General features: G+C 42.5%; 1 protein-coding gene across 2 annotated transcripts in view; it reads left to right on the forward strand.

The window, feature by feature from the left end:
- The window catches only part of LOC144818819 (THAP domain-containing protein 1-like), an 87494-nt gene extending 75540 nt beyond the window's left edge, over nt 1-11954 (forward strand). For both annotated transcript variants that reach the window (XM_078676594.1, XM_078676595.1), the window contains exon 3: nt 7214-11954. In XM_078676594.1, the coding sequence (XP_078532720.1) occupies nt 7214-7963 (750 nt within the window). In that variant the 3' untranslated portion in view covers nt 7964-11954. The remainder of the gene's footprint in view (nt 1-7213) is intronic.
- Nucleotides 11955-26733: the final 14779 nt, after the last annotated feature.

A 26733-nucleotide genomic window follows, 5' to 3' on the forward strand; every position in this document is an offset into this window, starting at 1 on the left:
GCAGCACTGATTGTGCCACCCACATGAGTAGCCCTAAAATGGTGTCTCAGGCCTGCCACCGCAGTGCCTGTGTGCAGTCTGTGAACTGCCATGTCCTCCTGGTCAGTGTCCCCACTGACCAGGCCTAACCCTTCCCTTTCTGTACACATTGGTCACCTCTATGGAAGGCCCAAGGTACCCCCTTGGGCAGGGTGCAGTGTATGTGAAAGGTAGAGCATGTACTTGTGTAAATCCTGTGTTTGAGAACAGCACTTTTAGAAAGTTGCTGTTCTCTTGCCTGACCTTTCTGTGTGCCTTGGCCTGTTTGTGAATTGACTGTCTGGTTTGTGAGTGACAGGGGCTGGGTGGCTCCCAAAGTCTGAGTGGGCCATCCCTGGGCTGAATAGCTCCATCTGCATCTAGAGTGATGGGAGGGGATAGCACCTGGGCCTGAATAGGGCTGTGCCTGCCTTCCACAATGCTGGCTCCACCTCCTGCTGGGTGGCTGACAACCCTGCCCCTCTCTCTGAAAGGAAAGGATAGGCCAGGAAAACAAAGTGCTCCAGGAACACCCAGAACTGGTTCAGACCGGGCTCAGAGCCCTCCTGCACAAAGGGATCAAATACTTTTAGGGGTATAAGTACAGGACCCCTGACTACAGAAAATTAGATCATCCTGGAATCAAGACGGAACCTCTACTAAGGAGAAAGCTGAAACTGAAGAAGGAAGACTGTCCTGCTGTTGCTCTGCTGGACTGACCTGCTGTTGCTTTGCTGCCAAGGAGAGGGGAAGGACTTTGCTTGGTGCTGTGTCCCCTTGCTTGAAGGAATCTCCAAGGGCCTGAGAAGAGCTGGCTCCCTGTTTCTGAAGTCCCAGGAACAAAAGGACTTCACTCCCAGCTTCGCTGAACTCTGCTGAGAGAGTTCTGTCCTTCTTAGAGTGCTTGCACCAGTTGTGGTGCCTTTGGAAGTTGTACCTGTGTTGGGAAGCTGGAAAACAAGCTTTTAAAGACTTTTCTACAGAAACGTTATCGCATCGCTCGCTTGCGAAGCGCATCCCCGACAGTGCGAGGAAATTCTCGCCGCTACGAAGGTCGAGATCGTCGCAGCGCCTGTCACTGCTGCCAGAGCCGCTGCATCCTTCGTTTGCGGGACGCGCCAGACCGGAGCGGGAAGATTACCATCGCTGCGAGTGTCGCCGCAGAGCCTGTCGTCGCTGGGTGAGATCGTCGCACTGCTTGCTTGGGGACCGCATCACGTTGCTGTGAGTGTCGTCGCAGAAGCCATCGCATCGAGGAGCTGCGAGAGAGAGAACACCGCTGGTCCACGCATCGTCACCCTGGAGATTGTCGCAACTCCAAAGATCATCGCATCGTGCCTTTGCGAGAGAAAACTTCCTACGGAACCTACGCACCGGAATCCATACAAGTCCGCCTTCCTCCCCATAAAGACCGGATTCGTCGCAACACGCCTCTGCTGCAGCGGGGCTGTTGCCAACGCCTCCCCATGGTCTCCGGACCAACGCATCGCTTGTTTTCCACCGCACCAGCTTCTGCTTTGGAGCTTTGTCGCTTTTGTTGCAAAAGTTTTTGCAAATTACCGTGAAGTTCAACTTCATGGTAATTTGCAACCCCTAGTAGCGAAATCGCTACTTCAAAGTGGTTCTTTAATTGCATTTACGGAATCGCAAAATGCGATTCCTTAAATACAATCGCAATTTGAGAACTTGCAATTAATTGCGAATTTTCAAATTGCGAGGACCTTGACCCTTGATGCATTGCAAAAGCTAATTTTTAAACAGCCGATTTTTGCGAATCGCACCATTTGCGATCGCAAAAAGCTTTGATGCATGTGGCATATGAATTCTACGGGGACACTACATACCCTTATTTTTCTCTAGCAGTATGAGGTCTATTCAAGTCTTAGAACGGAGCACTGGATTCCTCTCTGCGCCCGGTCGTTCTACTACTAATGGTATCCCCATTTCATTGTTACTATGTCACAGAAAAGCAATAAAATCAGAGGCCACCAAAAAGACAGAAGGGCACACACACTGCACAATTGTAATCTAGAATCACCCAATGTAAACTGGTCGAGTCAAACAACTTTACAGAGGCCATAGAGAGAGCTGCAGGTTTAGAAAGCCCTGCCTCTTACCAACATCCCTACCCTCTCAGGTCACTTCACAAAGAATATGGAGCACTGAAATAACTCCACAACAAAACAAGGCCCAAAACTACAAGTGGTGACAACAAAGAGAATCTAATGACAGACAAGGATCAGGTACTACTTTAGCGAAGGAAAAACACACGAGGGATGGATATGAGCAGTACAACAGAAACTTTGCTGTGGAGTGTGAACAGGTCAATTCTTGCTTTTAGCGTAGTATCTTATCAAATGACTCCAGGACATTGCCACTGAAACGCAGAGTAGAGAAGAGAGGGTTCATGGAAACGCCCAGCCGAGACATTTAAACTGCAGAGTAAGCCTTTCATCAGAACTTTGTAGAAATATGCTACTTTTTACTGAAGGTAAAGGAAAAACAGAAAATTGATACATAAAGCACGAATCAAAACCTACAACTTGTGCCCCTGTGTTGGTATTTAAATCACAAACAGAAGCTTTCAGAGCTGCATATAAGGTCACTGATGTGAGCCGGTTTTAATGTTAACCGTGTATTAAGCATCACAATATGGATTTTTTTAAAGTAAAGTATCCCTATGTGTTTTCAACTGAAACATGTTTAAGCTGTCATCTACATTTACAAAGCATGTGAGACGGTCATAAGAAAGTAGAAAATATAAGGGTGAGCAATATAGAAGGTGGTGCATAGCAGAGTAATGAGTGTCCCAACCGCAACATGCGAGTGGCCATCTAATATCGTTCATGGTGAAGTTAGGTTTAACAATATGTTTTTAAGCAACTAGCTACTTGTCTGAGGAGAGAAAATAAAATATGCACAATACGCTTAATGGCAAACGACACTGTTTGCACACTTGCAAAACTTACATCAAGTGTGTAAACACACTCCACCATGGAACGGCTGCCATTTACCAATGCACACTGCAACACTGTATTTCCGATTCGCAAACTAGTATATTGTGCTTTTGCTATTCTTATGCCTAGACCACCTTTAGTAGGTTTACATGTTAACGTTATTGGCCTCAAAGCAATTTTCACGTTGGCTATGCCTTTGTTTTTTAATTCTGATGAACACGAGAATGTGTGTCGACTTCATGAGGTACTAAAAGTTCATCTCAGTAGTGAACGAGATGCCCACGATCCTAATGTGAGGGCTAGAATGCAGGAGGGGCTCTTGTGAGGTCATACTATTGTACAACCACACAATTATTTGTGGAGTGGTGTAGTCAGCAGCCAGGACAGCTGACTTCGGAGCACAGGGTTCGCGGTTCTGGCGGCAGCTCAGCTCAGCACCATGTGACTCTGGGCAATAGCTCACTATCAGCCTGATTCATCAAGCTAAATTGCACTCACAAAGGGCAAGATTCTCAGAATCTTGCCTTTTGCGAGTGCAATTTTTGCATTTGGGATTCATCATCCCAAATGCAAAACTCGCTATTTAAGAATTCGCATATTTGCGAGGAATTGGATTTAAGGAATCTCTAATAGAGATTCCTTAAATGCAATTCATCAACCAATTAGAAATAGCGAAATCGCAATATTTGGTCTCAATTTACCACCAAGTCTGACTTGGTGGTAAATTGCGAAAATAGTGTAAAAAGCACTTTAGTGCATTTTTTTCTTTTGCATGTTACACACACACATGTCCTTTGGACATGTGTGTGCGCAACACCTGTTCAAATGTGCATTTAAGGGGTGCTACAGGGTGTCCTTTGGACACCCCTGGCACCCTTAAAATCGCTATCTTATTTGCGAGTAGCAAATTGCTACTCGCAAATAAGGGATACTCCCCATTCATTCCTATGGGCCTTTTGGCCCATAGGAATGAATGGGGAGTTATTCCTTATTTGCGAGTAGCAATTTGCTACTCGCAAATAAGGAATGTGTAGGAATCGCTATTTATTTAGCAATTCCTACATGAATACCGTTTTGCGAGTCCTCAATAGCGAATCGCTATGATTCGCTATTAGGGGCTCGCAAAACGGCCCCTTGATGAATCAGGCTGTTAATTTCCACGATGGCCCCAGTGCCTTGAGACCCGTAAGGGTGAGTAGTTCGCACTTTACAAATACAGATTTATATATTTTTTGTTTTTAATTATAATGACTGAAACAACTGCATATAATTAGGTTTTTTTCCGGGCGTGTTCTCCAGAGCCTTAAGCACCTGCTGGATGAATTCATTGGTGTTTATTTATAAATTGCAACCTCACTGCGTTTTTTGCGCAAATTACACTTTAAGAAGATTACGAGTGGAGCCTTTCTTCCTCAGCTCGTGATACAGAAATCATTGCTCTACAGCTACAAGAAACGACTGTTTCAGTTTGCAAGGTTCAATCCAAAATGAGGAACACGATCCACACAGCTCTAGCTGCAATGGTAAAAGCACTGCTTGCTTTATACAAACTATTCTACTTTACGAAGAAGCGTATGCAATTAAAAACACAATAAACGCTGAAATTCTAAACATGTCTGCAGGATGTCCAGAAAAAAAGCCTCTAGCTGGTGCTCAAGTGTCTACATCTACAGTTGAGAGCCGAATAAAAAAAGTCATATGGCTAATGTGCGAAGGCTCACGCAAGGGAGGTTTGGAGATGTGATGTGCCAACCATATGCCACAGAAGTGTGAAATATTTAGCAGAAGAAAGAATACAATTAGGCACAAACGAAAGTTGCCACGCGTAAAGATGTCTGTGATTACTGATGGTAGGGTAGCAAGACAATGCCTGTTCTTCTAAACGTGCACAGGCCCCATGTGAGTCTGTAAAGTACATTAAAGCATGCATAGCAATCCGCCACAATATCTGGTAAAACGTGGTCTGAAATCTACAATACTCTTTCAATACTAGCATATACCTGACTCCCCGCTCGCATTCAACTAAAGTTGAGGCTGCACACTCCCCATCCGAGCCCTGTGTACTCCAGGCTCTGCCCTGTAAGGGCTCACACAGTGTTTGTGCAGCTAGACTCCCCCGGGCTCACAGGGCCCCCACTCTTCCCTGAGGCTGAAAGAAGGATGTTCTTGTCACTTCAACCAGTGCTCCACTGGCTCCTCCCCTTTTGCGAGCGTTTAAGCGATTGGCATTGTAAATGACAATGCCTTTTATTTGTGTTTTAAACCCAACACATGTATAAAATGCATTTTTATTTTTAAAGCCAATAACTCGAACTCTCGCCAATGCGAGTGCACTTTAATGTTGGCCGCGCCCCATTGTGTAGACGCTGCTCACGATATTCAGGTTACAGTGAGCACCATTATAGTAAAAGCGCATGTGGTACGTTTTCACCCAAAGTAAAAATAAAATAATTAAGGAACGTTTGCGCTGAAGTGAAGTGGCCCACGCTATTAATGAATAAAATAAATAAGCGCGTCCGCTAATGTGAAAGCCGCCACCTGTAAAATAAATAAATAAATAAGCGCGGCCACTAAACTAAACTGATAGCGGATGGCACCGTAAATTAAATATTTGAATAAGTGTGGCCGCTATAGTTAAAGCGGACCGTGTAGTAAATGAAAAAAAAAAGAATTCAGTAGTAAGAGTGAGGCGTGCTGTGGTGTCGTGGGTGGAAAAGGGGAAGAGCATTAAGGGAAATAGTGCTCACCAAGTTATAAAGCAGAGCATGTAACAACACCAGTAAAAGGTCCAGTCCTTATGGGAGGTAACTAAAGGAGACAAGGCGGTACCAAGGAGGAACTAACAAGTCTCATAATTTAATTTCATTTTACTGAGTTTTATATAGCTCGAACATGACCCAAATCAGGTATCAGAGCACTTTACACAGCACCAGTTGAATTACATGAGGACACATTTATTTTTGTTAGGCACGGATAATGAATGGGAAGCCAGCGTTCAGGAACAACAATGGCACAAGCCAATTAAAAATATGTGGCTGAGTGAGCTAAAGAATGGTGATGGATTAAACCCAGATCAGTTGACTGGGGGTGAGTGTTTGATTTTCTCAAACGCTCCATCCATCATCCCCTTTTGTATCGCTTTGTTCGCCCTAAGTGTGGCAGGGTATGCTCAGACGTGAATCCCCCTTGCTCACTTGGCCACTGGATTCAAGATAGCCTGGCTGATGAGGATTATGAATCCGAAACTGGTCCCAGGATGCTTGTTTCCGGTCCAGGGAAGACATGGCTTGGCAGTTCGGGCTGGACTGTTCCCATGAGGCACAGGGTCAGACTGATTTGCATATGGCATGTCTGAACTGGGGTGGCTGAGTGAGCTAAAGAATGGTGATGGATTAAACCCAGATCAGTTGACTGGGGGTGAGTGTTTGATTTGCTCAAACGCTCCGTCCATCATCCCCTTTTGTATCGCCAATTAAAAATATGGGCAGAGAGTGGGCGGGGCTTCAAAGCCGTACTCTACTACTGCATGCCTCGCGGCAGCGCATGCGCTGCCCAGTTGCGACCTAAAAACAAAGATGAGGAAAAGGAAGACAAGATTGGTTATGGTTTTCCTTAATAGGTATCTTCATTCACCATATCAGAATTTTTCCCGAAGCTTCCTAGTACAGAATTGAGACATATTAATGCCCATTAACACTAGAAGTACAGATGTTAAGACAAAGTCATAGTAAAATATCTTTTACTTTGTAAACAATTAAGATGTTGATTAGTCTCCTTGCTGACTCTGTCAGTCAATGTTTTAAGCCTGGTTGTGTGAGTTATATGAAAGTTTTGTTGGGGAGGAGGAGCAGGTATACTGTAGTTTTTGCGCCACTTATTTGTAAAAGCTAAATGTTTTGTTGTACTGGGGTAGAAAGAAGTGTTTCTGTGTTGCAAGTGTGGCAGCAAAGTTGTCTTTCTTTGAATCATGATTAACAACTGACCTAAATTCTCGTCTATAGGAACACTTGAAAGTCCGGACCTCACGCTCTTTTTGCCCCGAATATATAACTGTTGTTTCTCAGCATCTTCCTCAAAGATCTTGCAAATAGGAGTTTATAAAATTAAAGTAAACCAACAAAGAAAATGTGCATTGCGGTCCTTATGCCAGAATTATCCTATATCGCTAAATATATTATATTCCCAGCACAATAAAAATGTTCATGTTGATATGTACAAGCATATTTTGCTATTTGCAGGTTGCTGTTCCTCAAGATACCATAACCAAGAAGACAACATCTGTTTCTGAAAGCAAGTTAGAGACAGAGTCCAATGACATTCAAACTGAAAACAGTCACTGTGAAGACCATGATGTATCAATTTCCTGTTGTGCAGGTAACAAAGACTCATCAGCTCTTTCCACATGCACGTCTACAGATGTTCTGGCTAGCAAGCCGGCAAGCATTTCCGATGGCAAGCCAGACACGGATTCTCCTATTGGTGCTGCGGCAAACCTTCAAACAATACTCCATCGCTGTGAGGACCATACCTACTACCTACAAAGCCTATCTGCCGCCAAAAGGAAAATCGAGGTTTTAGAGCGAAGGCTGGAGGCAGCAAATAAGAAAATCAAACTGTGTCAGCAAAGCGAACGGAGGGTGAACACAAAGTGCACTAAACTGAAGAACTTGGTGGATGATCTGAAAAAGAGAAATCTAGGTGTTTCAGAAGAGTCTGCGATGCAAGTCATAGAAAAGAAATTGGACGGTGTATCTTTAGGTATATTCCGGAATGAAATGAGTAACCATTCGAAGGACCCTCATGGGCATCGCTACAGTGATAGCCTTATTGAGTTCTGTCTCACTTTATACTCCTATTCCCCTCAGGCATATGAATATGTAAGACAGCATTTGGCAATTCCTCATCCTCATACGTTACGGAAATGGAATGATACTTCTGATGGGGACCCTCTCTGTAAGCCTGAAAGCAACTCTCATTCTCCAGAGTAGAGGAGTTGTATTACATCATGCAGCTTCCATTTTACACAGCACTTGGAGAGTGCTTTGCATTTGTGGATTATGATTCAAATAAAATGCTGCTCAGTATTTTCCGTTCTTTATTCCTTCATGATACTGATGTGCCTGTTATCGTTTTCTACTCAAATCTGAATTAATGTGTATGGTTTTATTTTTTTACATGTATTTTTTTATTCGTATATTTCTTTCCTGTCATATTTGAGATGCTTCAAAGTGCTCAAATGCAGTAAGTTTATTCACATGAGAGTTTGGTGGCTGTTTATGCATAGCATTACCGTGATCAATATGACAGGGTCCCGATAAACTCCTCCTCTATGTTGCATTATGACCGAGTGGGAGAGATTTATAGTTAAGAGGACCAGGACAAAAGCTGCAGTTCTGAAATTGTTGGAGACCATCTAGCAGCAAGGTGAATTTTCTTACCTTCATTTTTTTATCATAAGCTTTATCAGCCTTTGCATCAATATAATACTGAGTCACTTATGGCTTGCATGGACTATTGATCCTCTCCCCAACTTCTCTGCTTGCTGTTTTCATCTTGCACAAGCTGTTTGCTGCCATTGGGTACAACACATTCCACAGGTCGATGTAGTGTAGGGATATCCTTTTACTTGTCTGGCACTGAGTCAGGCGTAGTCCACAGTCACTCAAAGGCTTTAAGGGGCAATTCCAGCAACCTAGGGATACTCTGAGAACTTCAAATCCTTAAAACCCGCATTAAGAAATATTTTATTAATATTCATAAATGGTTTCTCTTGCCCTGTTTGTACCACCTGCCTTTGTTCTACCTTGGCACCTGAAGAAGAGAGCACCAGAGGTGCACAAAATGGAATCAGAATGTCTACTACTGGAAATGCAAGTCTTAGGGCTCTGTGAATCCACATGCTCAGACTCTGAAATAGCTGTTGCGGTGGGGCAGTTTATTCCTGTTTGAAACGTTTCTCCATTGGTGACACCAATGTCAGGCTGTATGCCTGCCATGGAAGCACCTTCATATGCCACAGTAGGGACTGCTTGTTGACCAAGTGCTGGGGGGGGAAGGACAGGTATGCGTGGATAAAGAGTGCGCTGAAAAACTGTACTTTCTTAATATATGGAGTGTGCAGAAACACGAATATTTATACCGTGGAGGGAAAGGGGTTGGGTTGTGGTAGAAGCCATGTTTTTGTGGTAGTCAGATGGGATAGAGCATAGATCAGGTATTCTTTTATGGAGGTTGGCATGGTGCTGGTAGAGCGGTGCATTTCTGTAAGCGGTAGTGCACTACAGTACAAGTACTTTTGTGGGTTGTAGCAGGGAACAGTTGTATTGGTTTGGTTTATAGCATAGGAGAACCGCAGGATAGCCTGCGTCTTTTTTTCCTAGTGACAGGACTGGACGTAAAGATAAAAGGTCATTTTCTGGAGTTGGCCTAGAACACCTCTGCAGTTTTTAGGGGGTAAAAGAGTGACCGTTGTTTTGTGCATGTGTGAGAGAGATGTGTTTGCGTGTAGGTTAAGGGGGTGCACAATAGAACAAGTATTTATGTTGTGTGACAGGTGTAATGTAGGAGGCACCATGGTAAGATGTCCGTGCTTGAGGGAAATGTGTACAAAATATTGGTGTGTTAATTGGAAAAGGAGGTTCAGGAGAGACCATGAGCCTGTGAGGGAACCTTAAATTTGAAACCATTGAGGACACCCGTAACTGCATTGTATGGACTCAGGAACTCAGGCATAGGACCTTTGCAAATCTTAGTTTCCATCTCTTTGCGCTGTATTATAGAGTTCATTCAGCGCCTTGAGACCCTAACAAGTGAGTAGTCTCTCTACAAGAAACTTGATTGGTTGATCTGCTCCCTATCTTTGCCATCCTCAACCTACCACAACCTATCATGCAACTTGACATGCTTATTATCAGGGGAGTCTTGAGTGCTGATCAAAGTAAAAGTGGCTCCATCATCTCATAAGATGTACTTCAAACTTTACTCATTGTAATGAGATGTTATTCTCCAAGAATGAATATTTGGATTATGACTTCCAAGTACACTGTACTGGTCTTGTTATTCCCAGACATGGTACTGCATTTATTCCCTTGCACAGTACAGAATGATTTGTAAAGTGTTGAATTTAGGAAATATACCTTGCTTGTACAAAAATGTATTATTATATGTGTGGACTTGTGAGTTGCCCATAGTTAGACAACCCTGTCTAGAATTTCACTAAGCAAAAAAGAGAAGCAGTCAGATTCTTTAAAAACAGGATCAGAAATCTTCATTCTTAGGTTTACTTCTAAGGCTGGGTGCAGATTTAAATATTTTTTAATTCACAAAGGTTCCCAGAAGTTTCTGGAAAGCTGCAACAGTCGCAGTAGAAAATTGAAAATTGCCAATTACGTTATTGCATAGCCATATCTGCATGCTTAATCTCACATAGTGTACAATTCCGCACCTGCAATTCACCACTTTACTTCACAGGGAAAAGTTCACCTGGTGACTCAACAATTTTGGTTACCTTTCCTTCCGATTATTTCCATTGAAAAGAAAAGGATTTCAATATCGTCATCAAAAGTGAGAAGGGGCATAGAAAACTTTGTGAATACTGACTTACAAGAAAGTTTCTGTGGGCCACATGCATCAAAACAAAAACCGGTCGCAAACGGGCAGATTCTCAGAATCTGCTCCTTTGCGACCGGTATTTTTGCATTTGGGATGCATCATCCCAAATGCAAAAATCGCAATTTAAGTAATCTCTAAATTGCGATACTTAAATTGTGATTGCATTTAAGGATTCGCAAATTGATATTGCTTAAATGCAATGCATTAAAATAAAAAATGTAGCGATTTCGCTAATAGGAGTCGCAAATTGCCATCGATTTGTACTTGATGGTAATTTGCAAAAACGTTGAAAAATGTGCATTTTTCAAAGTTCCATTTTACACACACATATGCCCTTGGGGCATGTGTGTGTGCAACATGTACTCTTATGCCAATTTCAGGGATGCAACAGGGTATCCTTTTGGAACCCTTGCACCCTGAAAATGGCATGCGCAATTTGCGAGTACCTATTGGGTACTTGCAAATTGTGAATGCACTTCCCATTCATTCCTATGGGCCTCTAGGCCCATAGGAATGAATGGGAAAACATTCCTTAATTGCGACTCACAATTTGCGAGTCGCAATTAAGGAATGTTTAGAAATCGCTATTTATTTAGCGATTTCTACATGCATAGGCTTCTGCGATTCCTTAATAATCACAATTAAGGAATCGCAGAAGCCTACCTTGATGCATGTGCTCCTGTGTGTCGACACACTTTCAGAGCGTTCCCATCCCTTTGACACGCCCCTGGTAGAAGATTAACTCACTGGAATATATCTATGTGTAATTTTATCTTTTTACGAATGTGAAACCACGTTTTGCGGACGGCAGACTTGGAATTACACTCCTAAAAAGGCGTTGCACCTATAAATTGAACCCGTAATTGGCTTTCTGAATTGGGTCACGTTTTTACGCCCTTTTCTTTTAAAACATGGAGCAATGTACCCTCTTCTCGTTGTCTGCCACCTCTGTCGCACTGTTCGCAGAAGTTATCATTTTTTTAAGCAGATGAGATTTTGTCGATTTCATTATACATGAAATGCTTAAACAATGTCCCAGCTGGTCTCGCCCTCTTTTATTTTTGTTGTGACTTAAAAAAACATTTGGGTTTACTTTAATGTAATTTACAATAGAAAGTAACTGTTTTTCTACTTTTTATTCCACGTGGCATGCTTCCTGTCCATGTTTTGTTAAATTTTTTTAGTGTAAATTTGGTTTATTAGCTCTTTTGAGCTTTACATTTCTAAATGTGTTGATTTATATTTTTTACATATTACTACCACATTGTATTAATTATTAAGGTAGTCGTCTTTTGTACAGTGTGCCAACTGCCTTTGTAAAACGATATTTGCACTACAGAACTATTGAAAATAAATTCATTAAAACACGGAGGTGCATTATTTTCTTCTGTCAGGATGTGTCTAGTTTTTTTTTTTAGTTTTTATTTCAAAGTAGTTTTTTTATTCTGGTACAGCATACTACATGTCTGAATCTCAGGTATCCTCCATTAGAATATTGGTGACTGGCATTCCTGCGCCTTCTACCGCGCACCATGTTTTCGTAAAATCACTTGGTCTGCAGTCTGTCTTTCTACTGGGTGCCAGATGTGCCTAGTAGGTGTATCAGCAGCTCTCAGTTAACTGAGGAAGTTACTGTGGTTCACACCTGAGGAGGCCTGGTCTAGTTATCTAGTACAGATTCTAGTCTAGGGTGGTGTAGGAATTGTCTAAACCTATTCCTTTGTGGCACAATATGATAGGTTTTTTTTAAATGACGCCATTAAAATAAACATTTATTTGGGGAGAACGTATAATCTTAACTTTCATAATTGTGTGAAAATCTTACCTTGTTATGGCTAATTGCCTAGTTCAAAAGTGTATATTTTAATATTCCAGTATGTCTAATACCAAACTCATGGGTTACCTGGCCCATATTTTGAACTGCAAAGAGTTAAAAGCTTTAGTTTCTGGGGTGCATGCATGCCTGAAAGCTCTGTTCTTCCTCCACCTTGCAAGCCTGCAAAATTTCACCACCTGGGTACATGGCATCTGCTTTGTTGAATGCCCTTTTTCAGTACATTAGAGGGCCTTTGCGCTTTTTGCAGCGTATTCCTAAAACATCCGCTTCAAGAAACGTCACTGTCGTCACTCCCAGTTTTCTGAAGATGATCTGCAATTTCTATGGTTTTGGTGTGTGCGGCTGTACCACCAATGCCATGACTGTGCCCTCTGCAACTCTTTCCTTACAGTCCCTGAACAAAAAGGCATTGTCGCTAGCCCTCATTTGTAGGGTTGTCTTACAGAATAATGTTCAGGAGTATGCCGCTGGGATGCAGACAAGGACCTAATGGTCTACTGTGTGCAGACATTTGTTTTATTCATAGGATCTTCAACCAGGTGATCGCTTTTACTTACTAAACTGATTGCCCTGACCGTCAGGCAATGGTCCTTAGGGCCACATTCCGTCCTGTATCAACTATTAGCACAGGGGAAAACCATAACATGCATCATATTCCCAAAAATGACATGATTCCAAGACCTAATAGTATATTTTCCCTGCTAAGGTAGCTTCCTAGCTTCAGTCTGCTTGGGGCTGTATATTTGTGATGCTCACTGGCCTTAACTCTTTTTTTTTTGTGGACTCTGAAGTGTCCCATTGTTTAAAACTCCCTGAGCAGCCCTCAAATGTGCCACTTGCACCTCACATTGTCCAGGGCACGAAGAGAAATATCTAAGGGCCCGATTAGGATAGCGGGTGGTGAGACCGCTGCTCAACAAGCAGGCAGCTGTCTGACAGCCCAATTACGATGGAACCGCCGGGCTGGCAGTCTCAAAGTGCTCATTTACACGGCGGCTTGTGCTGCGGCCCAGGAAAAGGGCTGCAGCACAAACCAGCATGTAAATTACCACTTCCTGCACCTTCAAGCACTGTGTGCCATGCATCATGTGGTGCATGGAGGTGCGCGGGGCCACCACATGTGCCCCCTGAGCCAGTTAACGGTGGCCCGCCAGGGATGGGGCCCTATTTGGACCCCCCTATATGACTTTCTGACAGCCTTTACATGGCGGTATTCCCCCATTGTAAAGGCTGTCGGAAAGGGATATCCATATCTCGATGGCGGTGCCTGACTTGGCACCGCCATCCTGGTCAGAGGCAGCTCCGACTGCTGCCCTGTCAGAATCTTTGATCCTGTCTGAGGCGGTGGTCTTGCCTCTGACCTCTGTAGACTGACTGCCACGCAATGTAATGCAGTGTTCGGCCTGAAGGGCTATCGCGGTCGTGGCGTCCAACCCCCATTGTAATGAGGCCCTAAGTCATTGGAGGACAACTTTAGGTCCCAAAAGCGGCCCTTTTGAGGCCTCCTCCTTAGTAATGACCAACCTCTTTGAGGGAAGATCAGGTCCTCCCTGGCCTGGCAGTTCAGGCTGGACTGTTTCCATTATTCGCAGTGTCAATCCGGATTATTACTATTCTCAAAAGGCTCTTGACTTTTCCCGAGAAGTTAAGGTTTCTAAATATTTTGTGTTCATGCAGTGTAAGTGAAGAAAACTTCACTCACCACTATTGCTATTGATGTTCCATCATACGTTTAGGTTCCTAACTCACACAGATATTTTTAATTTGTGAGTAGACACTGAGGAGATCTCAAGACTAGATTTCTTTTGGCCAGCTGATAGGTGGTGCCCCGTTTAATTATTATATACGGTTTGATTTCATTGATCCTGAGCTGATTTTAGTCTCAAAAGTATGTTAACATCCAGCAGATGACCACAGACTCTGACCTTACCATTACGTGCTACACGAGAGACCACAGCATAGACTGATCACCCATTTCACATTTCCCTCCATGATTGGAGTGTACTACATAGCCAAAGGTTTTGGTCACACCCAATAGATTTCTCTTGGTGCCTTCATCAGGAAAGTATACGAATCAGTGGTGCAAAGCAGAGAAAACAGGAATGGGCCCCCATGAACTTCTCGATTACATCATACCATAAGAAGGGCCCATTTTGGGACAGATAACCCTGTCAGACCTAACAGGTTAGTCCACAAGCTCCCTTAGCCACCCCCCTTAGCCCCCCTCTCTCTCTCAAACACACAAATCATCATTATATTTTCAATAGGGGATATGACAAAACTTTAAAGAATGAAGAACACAACCGTGATATATTGTACAAACGTATATATTTTGGGGTTTATATTTGCTACAAATGCTAGCTCGAACGACTAGTGGCTAAGTTCTTTCATAATGAGGACTGGATTAGAAACTTGCCTACCAGGGCCAGGCTGAGTAAAGCCTTTGGTCTGCTTAGCCTATGCACCCTATGGCTATATCTGTGGTTCATGCCAGACTCCCGTGGAAAAGCAGCCTTCTGGTGATTTTAGTCCTCACCGTTCCCATATGTAAGTCATATGAAAAGAAGATCATTATTTTTGTAACACTTCTCACATGATGCGCGAGAAAATGTCCTTCACTGGTGATGTGTGGTGAAAATAGTAGCATGAGAATTTGCAGTGAGAGTGTGCTAATATGATTAACCTTGGAGTAATGTATTTATTGTATGCACCTTATAGGGTCAGGATCAGAACTGCATCTCTAAAAACTACCAATGTTATAAGTAAGTTTTTTATGCCTGATGTATAAGCACACTTTCATGTGTAGTACAAACAAGAAAACTGGTCACATGTTAGAAACCAGGTTATACCCCAGAGATAATATCGGTTGCTGTGGATCAGATGGTACATCTGGATCTAAAAAAACTCTTATTTTTCAATCCCAATCTGCAAGGTGATCAAAGGGTTCTCAAATTCCAGTGGTGTGGATGAAAGAAGCAGCTCTCCTACTTCACCATTGTGTTCACCAAGCACCTTAGAGCTGATGGTTGGCCACAATTGCTCCCATTGTTTCTGGCTCGTGATCTTCCTGGGCAATATGTTTGTAATTGTGTGGGGCCTTCTTTTAGTCGGGGCAACTAGTCAGGCCAGACTCAACTTACAGGTCACAGCGGTTCTCAGCTCTGTCGTAGTTACCAAAGACTGTCAACGCTTTCATTTATGAGAAAGGGTCGATCCGCAGGACCAGTGGAATGTAAAGTGAATACAAAACTGAGCCAAAAATAATTAAGCAAAAGGCTCTCACTTAGTCTATCATTTAAATATATTCAGTGAATAAAATTAAACTTACATCAGCAATGTAGACAGCAAAAACAATAATACAGAGTATAAAATCAACTGCATGTTGTAGCGTCCTCCCAAGCTCTGGAGCAGGTAAATGACCATGCCACACATGGAGTTCTGTAGCACACGTCTTTATTCTGTGGCATGCAACCGTTAACAGAACACATTGCGTCATTACCTTTATTGACCTCACCCAGGCACACCCCTACTGATTACATAACTTTGTAAGGATTCCACCAAAGACCACAAGGGTCCTACTTCACATGATCACACAACACTACATCACCCACTTGTTAAATAAAAAGTGCGAACAATATATATACATTAGAGTTCCTCAATGAGTCATTGAGGCCCTCGCACCATTCTTCTAGATCGAGTCGTACGAGGCGAGGGAGTTGCGCAGTCATAGGGCATTGTAGATGTAGATTCAGATGCTTTACTTGGGAACTCGTCTCACTTGTGAGGTCTGGAATCAACGAACATCAAGGCAGATACTTGAAAGTCTCTTGTAATGTTATTTCTGGAACGTTGAGCAGTCAACATATATCTTTTACTTGCCACAACTCTCAATGGATCAGCATCAAACAGAGCTTCAGTCTTGTGCTTTCGCTTTTGTTAGACTAGAACTTGTTCTCCTTTCTCGAAAACCGTTTCTCGAGTGCATCTGCGCCTGTCTGCATAAGTCTTCATTTTGCTTTTGTGAACAGTGTCCGTGAGACAAACTTTGTCAGTGTCTATCACTCGACTCATGCTCCATTGCAGTAACTTTGTCTCCCAATGGCTCTCCTGAACAGAAAGGAGCTTTTACCTGTTGTTGAATGGGGAATTGACCAATATGCACAAATGGCTGGACATAAGGATGACTTGAGATCGACTCCTTCCAGTGCAGCTCACTGAACCACTTTCTTCAGTGTGCCTATAAATTGTTCAACACTGTCATTTGCCTGTGGCCAGATAGTTGTGCTTTTCTGATGCTTGACGTTCAAGCGGCTAAGGAAGTCGTTAAACTCTCTGCTATTGAAGGGTGAACCTACGTCAGATTTAAGGATGGAAGGCTCACCACACTGCAAAGATATTATCCAGCCTCTCGATTACTTTGCAATTGGTTGTCGATGATAGATCTTCCACTAATGGAAAACATGAGTATTCATCAATGACTACCACAAGATGCCACAGATTTTCCCAGACAGTCCCACAAGGGTCCTACTGCAAGTGATCACACAACACTACATATGCTCTAGGCACATAAACTGTGAAACACATAATACAGTTTAGAAATAACTAACTAAATAACCGGGTCACTTAAATTAAGTAACAATGATTTGCATGAAAAAACGTGTGCTCAGAGAAAAAACATAAATTGTGCACCTGTTGTGATTCAATGTTATCTCAAACAAACTGACTGCGATTTGCAACAAGTAAGTTAAAATTAGTGTGAACTTGCAGCGAAAAGAGCTCTAAACAATAATAAAACAGATGTGCAAATATAACTAAATGCACAAAAATAAAAAGTTTCTTGCAAAAATATATCCAAATAAAAAAGAGAAGCGCAGAACAGCAGAGATCCAAGGACAAATATGCAAGAGATCTCTTGACAAAAAACTCAAGCCCTATTATAATGCTCTGAACAATACACGGTATACTGACAAATATTGTGACATTTTAAAATTCATGACACTCTGTTAGCAATGGGTTTATGAAGCAAGATGGTATGCCACAATTGAATACATTTTATCTTGCTTTCCATCATGACACACATATTTCATTATAATTACATTATGAATATGGATGCCCGCATTCATTATTCATATTATCTTTCCCGCTGCAACCAAAGTAATGACTTAAAAATACATGGCATGAATACATTATTTCTGCACATCATCACATCATTCTTCATGCACATATCATGGTGAGACAAACTTTACAATATAAATACTCTAGATAGAATAAATTAAGTTCTGCCAACAGGCCACTGCCTCTAGCCTTGAAAAGTTAGTTAGATTTTGTTAACGAATGAAAAGCTACACAGATGAGCAAGGCCACCTCTTGAAAATTAATTTACAATTTGTTCATGTTTCACAGTGAAAGAAACTTGTGCACATTTGTTTGTTATCCAATGTATTTTAAGGCCTGCATCTATCAAAACAAAAATCATGTAAACTACATTTTTAACTCATGAATTAGCTTTCTCTCTTCCTCTAATAATTAAAAATATAACATCATTACCACAACCTTACAATACTGTTGTCATCATATTAGACCTGTGAGAAACTTTCATATTCAAACTTTTTAATCTGTCATATTCTTAAACTGTTCTGTCCCACTCAGTTTTGTCCTTCGTAATTCTTCTTATCTTTTTCTTCTTCTTCCTTTGGTACTTCCTGTTCAAACAAATGCTAAAATTAACTCCATAAATTGTACGTATTAGACAAATACCTAATGCAACTAATAATATATCAAGTGATATAGCAACTATGTTTAATAACCATTTACCTCATTCCCCTAACCTTGATCCAGTCGGATTCCAGATTCTGCTAATGGGTGCGTTCCTTGTGCAAAGTTAGTCAAATTCTCCATATAGATATTTTCCAAGCACTATCTGGTACATATGTACAACACTGAGTTTTAGTAACCTTACAAACACCAATGGATTTGCTAAAAGCATATCTAAAGCCATTACATTTTGAATTAACATACACCTAATTGTATGCATCTCTTCATTAATACTAGCTAATGCACATCCTGTGTAATTCACTAAATGTTCAGTGAACAGAGCTCTGTTAAAGTGTAAGAGTACTCTTCATGTCCTATAGTACAATGCTGATAGATGGAATCATTACAGAGAAAAAATCCAAATAGTTTTAAGAACCACTAATGTTAAATAACAAGTACCTGTCCGCCCCATAGCAAGAGTCAAATAAACAAGCTTGTTACATGTATGGTGAATGCCTCTACACTTAGGACCATTACCAAAAAAGTGTAGTATTAATATCATAAGTATATGTATATATTCACTGTTTTCTTCTTTGAACATACAATTTTTCTCAACATGTTTTGTACCCATGTCTACCTCGCTTTCTTTCCAAATGTTAAGAGTAGGATGTATTCGGGACTTCTCAGTCACAGCTTATTCTGTAGAACCAAATGCTAACACTCCAGATCCTACAGGTTTAATATTCTGGCATTGATTATTATATTGTCTAATAAAATGACCCTCGGTTTCAATTAGTTTGCTTACACTTTTCTATGGAAAATAAATATTCTTCATGTTTTCACTTTTCATATTTACACTGTGAAACTTTGTTGGAGCTGAGATTAAAAGATTGAGAGTAACAAATAATTAATCTATCGGAACATCACGATCTATATAAACTTCCTCCAAAAATGTCTGTTACATTATTATTGGGCAATATACTTACCCAGACAAAGGATATGACAAAACAAATTTATGTAAGCCACACCTTTAGAAAGAGAAGTAGGGAGATGTGTACAAATGTAGCAATTAGAAACATTCTTAATTTTTTTTATATTTTTAACAATATTATATGGACATTTTCTAAATCACTCATTATTTCTAACATCCAATTAACCTTTTTAGTATTATTCTTATTATTAGTGTTTGAGAGATACAGAAAGCAATGCATACACTAACAGCCCAATAGCAACAACCAAAATTAAAACTACTTTGGAAGCCATGTAAATAATACCTCTTCTTATAAACATGTTCTCTTCCAATCAACAAGGTCTTTAAAAATCAAAGGCCTTCAAAAATCATTTAAATGGATGAAACAGTTTCAACAGACAACAGTTCACTCCTAGGTCAGAAAAACATATTTGTTATCTGAGGATTTTGCAGTCTCTTTTTTACTCTATGGTGGTTCTTTTGGATCTTTAAACAATAATTGAAGACTTTTTAGTTAATGGCATCTTCACCAGGATGATATGGTGAGGCAGTTCTTACATTTTCTGCAGGCAATCTCTTCTTACATGCTTCCCCAGGCATCAGACTGGATCCAGAAACTTTTAGCAGTACCTTTGTGCACCAGAAGGTGACGCCATGTGGCTCTGCACTGACGCTGTTCTGCTTTGAAAGTGCTGGGAAGCGCCTATCTAGGCTCTACTCTCAAACAATGATGTCAGTACCTTTCTTTCCATGCCACCAGATGGCGATCCTGAGTTCTCTCTCGTCTCTCAGAGTAACTTATCTCGATATTTTCCAGGGTATAAGAAATTAAAGTAGGATTCCGTCCCCTCTTGCCATTTGTATTTGCCTGAACAAGCACAAGGGCAGCGCTACCCTTCTTGATCTCTCTCCTGAAGTTGGACAACTTCAAAGCCGATGCAACAGCTAGTTCTGGCACAACCCGAGTTTCCGTGGCCTTCATCCATGCTGTTTCAGATCGATGAGTTCCACGCAGCCACGCTCCACTTCGGATAACTGGCAACTGCCTCTGGGGTGCCTTCGGGCCCCAAGGAGCCTAGAGGCCTTCCACCTAGCATACCACTGGCAGGTTTGCCTTTTGCACCCGCTGGTTCCTCTGAGCTTATCTTGCTTCTGGATCTTGTTATGCCTCCACTTCCGGCATCCAGACCCATGCCAGCCAAGACATGTCAACGCTAATGTTAACTTTGCTGCCTGAGGTGGCGACCTGGATTGTTCTCTCCTACGCCGAGCCGATGCCTGTCTGACCTCGACCAATGTCGTGTCTGAGTCTGCCCAAGGTGCCGCTTCTCCCACTTGATTGACCACAATGTCAAGAGCACTCTCTGCATTCCCCTTTTGGGACTGATGCTTGTAATGACTTTGACCTAAGTGATAAGTTTACTCAGCCCTACAAGGATGATAATAGGTGCGAGGACTTGCAGGAGGCTAGTGGCTTCGCTACGTCCCCAGAGACAGGTCTTTTTCTCGCACTGGGCCAGTCACAGAGGAATTTGCTCCCTATGCCTTATTCTGGGCCCCCAGTCAATCCATCAATTCCCACCTCTCTGCTCCTAGTGACCTGACTTTTCTTTCACAGTATACCTTACAAGAAAGCTTAATGGTGCTCTAATCCTAATACATTTCCCACCACTCCCCCCGACAAGGAGTCTTTGGAAGTGGAAACATTTGGCAAATGTGTAGTTTCTTCTACTAGCTTGGCTGTCCGATCACTTCACACCAGCGGTTTGTTAGAATGCTACTAGCACACCCTTTGAGATATGGTGGCACAAGTCCTCCATGGTGTGCCAGAAGACCTTTGCACTGTACTATCTCAGGCAATTCAAGATGGACATGATGCAGCTAAGTTCACGATTCGTTGTGGCTTGTACTCCACTGGTTCTATCGGGTGAGTCATAGGCCATAGGCATTGATGGACATACCCATTGATGGAACTCGCCTGGTCCGGAACAAAGCTGTCAAATGATTTCAGGAGAGCAGGGCTACCACTCGCTCTCTGGGCCTTTCCACCCCACCGTGCCAAACGCAGCAGTTCCATTGCTACTTTTGCAGCTTTGACTGAGGCATCCCTTACCACCAATCTTTCCAGCCCCCACAGGGAACCGAGCAGTTTCACGGTAGAGGCTGGGTGCCTACCGCCTACCTCTTTAGTGGATCTTTGCAGTGGGAGGCAGCATCCACCAATTCTTTCCAGGCTGGCAAACAATCACACCGGACAGGTGAGTTCCACATATTGTTCTCAGGGGCTACGCTTGACTTTTTCTGTCTTCTCCGCCACACCGTCCACCGTCCCCTCAGTGACTGACGGTGCACCACATCTCCATTTTGCAAGCTCTTAAGTCCAAAGAGACTGCAGAGAGTGTGCCAGTGCCAGCAGTAGGATGTAGTTGTTATTCCTGCTTCTTTCTGGTTCCTAAGAAGGATGGAGGTCTGGGTCCTATTTTAGACCTGCGCCTTCTCAATGCCTTCATATAGAAAGAGAAGTTGAAAATGCTCACCCTGCCTCAGATCTTGCCTGCCTTTGACCCTGGACTGGATGGTCGTCTTGGACGTGCAGGACACATATTTCCATATCCCAGTCCTGGCAGGTCAGCAGCTGTGGTGGGACAGGAACATTTTGAGTTTGCTGTGTTCCCCTTTGGTCTCAGTAGCACTCATTGAGTGTTCACAAAAGTGACGGTGAAGGTGGCAGCACACCTTCGGAAGTCAGGGGTGACAGTCTTCCCCTACCTTGATCGCTTTCTGATGATGGCGGAATCGTTCCAGACAGTCATCAACCACCTCCAGACTACAGCAAACCTCCTGTCATATTTGGGGTTCACTATCAAAGTGCTGAAGTCACACCTGATACTTTCTCGGACACTCCCCTCCCTCTGAGCCAACCGGTTCAGTTTTGTGCCTTTCCCCTGGGAAACAGATCTTTCAGCCTCAGTCTTAGATTTCAGTGAGGTCGTCTCTGAGGCTGCTGGGACTGATGGCTTCCTGCATCCTGCTGGTTGAGTATGCCAGATGGCATATGCAAGCTCTGCAGTGGGATCTAAAGTCCCAGTGGGCCTAAACATCAAGGGGACCTCACCGACCATGTTCACATTTCGGAGCAGACTGCAAAAGATTGGCAGTGGTGGTTGCTGAACCGCAATTAGTTTAGCAGCAGACCTCTCTCCCTTCCCCATGGCCAGCAGTGGTAGCCAATGCATTGCTACTGGATTTGGGAGGCCAACTGGGAGAGGTGGTGATCAGAGGCCTCCAAATCAACCTTCTGGAGCTGAGGGTCATCCGCATGTCATTGAAAGCCATCGTTTTGTGCATTAAGAGAAGGCTGGTACAAGTGATCACAAACAACTCTGACATGCATTACTTCAGCAAACAGCTCAGGGTGGGATCACAGGACTCTGTGCCTGGAGGCTTTGCACTTCTGGAAATGGCTGGACCACCAAAGAATTCCCCTAGTGGTGAACCACTTAGCAGAATCATTGGATGCCAGGGCGAACAAGATCATTTATCGACACCTAGTGAATCACTAATGTCAGTTACACCCGGAGGTGGTAAAAGGTCTCTTCCGCTAATGCGGATGACCATGGGTGGATATTTCACCACTGCAGAGAATGCACGTCAGCACGTCTGCATTTTGAAGTTTCCAGGCCGCCTCTCGCTGGGAGACACATTCTGCCCTGAGGGAAATTAGGGACTCCTGTATGCCTGTCTGCTGAAAGCAGCTTGATGAGACAATTCACTGGTTAAAGTATATTGCTTATTAGATAAGTATGCCAGTCTAAGCATCCATGTTATACATTACTGTATAATAATATATATTACAGTACTATGTATATACAGTCTGATTATAGCTCCAATAAATATCTCCCAATTAGCTACTTCCAGAGCTATTACTGAAAAACCATAGACCAGTCAATGTGTCTCTGAGCAGCAATACATTGGACCTTATTGACAAAGCATTTTCTACAAGTCTTGTCACACTCTAGGCTTAGGTATGAATTACACCAAACTATCCAGGCCTGATTCACAACACATTATTTGTGAGTAGTTTCCAAGAGTAAGACATGCTTATTGGCATAAATCTTGCATAAACAAACCGTTCTCCTGGAAATTCATGAGTAAGTCACACTTATGCTTGAGTTAGGCATATCTTTTCCTATATAACGTGTGACATCTAAAGGATGTGGAATGGTGGTGTAGGCTACACGAAATACTGTGTAACATTATGCCTTAGGAGACATCTGACTCTGAATAATTCCTTTGATTGTTCAAAGACTCATAAACTTTATATAACCTACAGTATAGGAAAGTCAGTTTGTTTTCCATGGTGGATACTCTGGTATTGAGTCAAATGCAGTACAAGTCTTATTTTTTTCTTTACTATTCAGTTTAATATTGCCTTAATTTTTAAAGTTTTTTCAACCTAATAAAAGTGACCTTGCAAAATGTGACTGACCCACCTTTCTTCCTGCCCTTCTCGGATGATTCCACATTGAAATGGCAGAAGTGGAAGAACATGTTTGAACGATATGCTAGTGTGTGTGGGTGATCTAGAAGTGCAGAAAGAATGTCTGCTTTATTATTACATTGTTTAGGATCAGAAGGTCAGGGGTTGTTTGGGCGTCTGCATGATTTGATGAAGATGCCTCAAATTGAAATGAATATGAGGTTTCTAGTGAAAAAAACTTGACAACCATTATCTTCCCATGGTGAGTACAGTTTTGGAGACATACCACTTTGGGAAGAGGAAACTATAGAGTTATGTAGGAAACCTGTGCAAACTTGCATCTTCCTGTAAATTCAATAGTAGTGTGCATGAGAGAATACAAGATCAATTAATGTTAGGATGTAATACAGGAAAGGTCAAACATGATCTGTGGTGAAAGAGTGTTCCGACATTTGACGAGGTCATCATTTTAGCAGAAAAGGTTGAACATTGAATGGAATGTGTAGTGGTCATAAAGATAATTAACTTGACAAAGTGCAGGTAGTAAGAGTAAGTAATTCTACATTTTAAAAGGGTTTGAGTTTCAAGGAAAGTGTTTCCAGTGTGGCAACATGGGCACCTAGCAAATAACAAACACTGCCTGGCATAGAATAGTGTGTGCAAATCTTGTGGAAGGTAAGGTCATTTCCACAATTGCTTTGAGACTAAGACAACATTGGCTAAAGTACAGGAAAAGTATGTTCAGGAAGATGAAGCAGACTGCAATTTGGATTGTGGGCAGATAGTCTCACAAATAGATAATGTGGTGAAGTCCAATAGATGAGATTATAGTGGAAGGTAAGGCAACACAAGCGTTATTTTTCTCTGGAGCAAAAATTACTCTGATCTCCAGGAAGTTCTTTGAGAAACAATGTGGCCAGATAGTTAAACTTTTAAATCCTGATATTAAACCATAAGCCTTTGGAAGTAAATCTTTTAAGTTAGAAGGATATTTTATTGATCAAATTGAGTGAAAATAAGGTGTGTGAGTTGTAAAATATATGTCTCCTCAAAGGGGAACAGAATTCTGAGTTGGTTCACTAAGGGATTTGGATCTTATGCTAGATCCAAATAGTGTTCCTTTGCATAATTGCAATGGAAATTAATCCGAATGTAAAGACAGTTGATGGAGAACAATGTAATGAGGAAACGTTTGTATGACAAATTCATGAGGAATTTCCCCTCAGTCTTCATTGATAGATTAGGATGCCTGAAGGGAGTTACGTGCACCGTATTCATTTGATTAAGGGTGCTCAGCTGAATAGCTGTAAACTGTGAGGTGTTCTTTTTGTCCAACAAAAAATTTCGACAGATTTACAAAACCTGGAGAGTCAAGGCATTGTAAAAGTGGAGGGCATGGAGTGCCTAGCTTCCACGGTCACAGCGAGAAAGGACAATTGTGAGTTAAGATTTTGTGTGGATCTTAGGGAATGAAATAAATGTGTTGTTGTAGACCAGTTTCCTATTCCTCCTATCTCAGAGATGTTGGTATTAATAAACAGTCAAAGTATTTTTTACCATTCATCTCAGTTCAGCACCTCACCAAAATATCCTGGATGAAGAATCTAAAGACCTACTTTCGCCCTTAAACAAAGAAGAATATATGTATTTTATAGGTATATCTGAAAATGATAATACATTTGTAAAATGTTTTGCTGAGAAAACAGACAATATGAGGAGTTTTTTTTTAGAAAAGCTGTGGATTCTAAGTTACCTAGTGTTAGATTTGGGGGTCTCTAGTTGGCAGAGGTAGGCACCTTTGACCAAATAGGGACCCTTGCGTCTAGTCAGGGTTATCTCAGAGTCAGTGTGTGAAGCATTTGTGAACACATACAGTAATACAGTGACAACACTACAGATGTACACCACACAGGTTGTATATTAAAAATAAGTATTTTTATATAGATTTAACACAAGACCACAAACAACAAAAATCCACAATACTGTACTTTAGAATTGGAGAAATAGCTTAGTTATCTTTAGATGGTAAATGCGACATGTTATGTTCAATGTCCGTTGGATGCCTAACGCTATACAAACAAAAGAGTTGCAGGGAAGGTGATGCGTCGGTTCCTTACACGCAAGAACGCGGATGCGTCTGTTCCTTACTCCAGCGGAGGTGATGCGTCGGTTCCCTACTGCTGCATAGGGGACGGTGATGCGTCGGTTCCTTACCGGAGGGGAGGTGCTGCGTCGGTTCTTCTCCGCGTGGGGAGGTGAGGCATCCGTTTATTACTGCGTTTCTGTGGCGTTGCGACCCGCAGCGCCGCGATGAGGACCCGGTGCAATGCAACAAAAATGGCATCTTCTTCTTGATGCGACAACGAAGGGGTGATGCTTGCACGCTCGACGGCCATGCGACTACGCTGCCAATCTTCTGAGCCGAGACCGGCCCTGTGACGCGCTTTCCCGGCAATATGATGGCGTCAGCTGCGACACTCTTCTCCGGTGATGCGTGGCGCTCTTGGTGATGCGATGGCGACAGCGGCAGCGGTGAAATTCTTACTCAGTGATGCGACGACAGCGGCTGTGGCAGCGACACATTTCTTCTCCGTGAGTCGCGCTTCCAGCTCCCAGCAACACGCTTCTTCTCCATGAGTCACGCTTCCAGCTCCCAGCGACATGCAGTCTCCCAGGACACCCAGCACAACAGCAGGCACTTCAAATTTCCAGCAAGGGAATTCAGGGGAGCTGGTTGGTGAAGTCTGTTGTCGCTGAGACTTCAGCAGGAGGCAAGCTCAATTTCCAAGCCCTTGGAGATCTTCTACACGATTATGAAAGTTGCACAAAGTCCTTTCTCCTTTCTTTGGCAGTCAGGCAACCACTACAGGCCAATCCCCCAAACAGCACCCAGCTTAGGGATAGTCTCCTCCTTCAGTTTCTCTCTGGTTCCTCTCCTCAGCAAAGGTTCTTCTTGTTTCCCAAAAGTGATCTAAAGTCCTGGGGTCTGGGCCCCAATACTTATACTATTATTCTCTTTGTTCTCTGAAGGCAGAGCATTTCTGTACCTAGTCCAAACCAGTTCTGGTCAGTCCTGGAGCACTTTGTTTACAGGACTCCTTTCCTT

This window comes from Lissotriton helveticus, chromosome 2_1 (assembly GCF_964261635.1).
Source record: "Lissotriton helveticus chromosome 2_1, aLisHel1.1, whole genome shotgun sequence".
In the NCBI taxonomy this organism is placed as follows: Eukaryota; Metazoa; Chordata; class Amphibia; order Caudata; family Salamandridae; genus Lissotriton; species Lissotriton helveticus.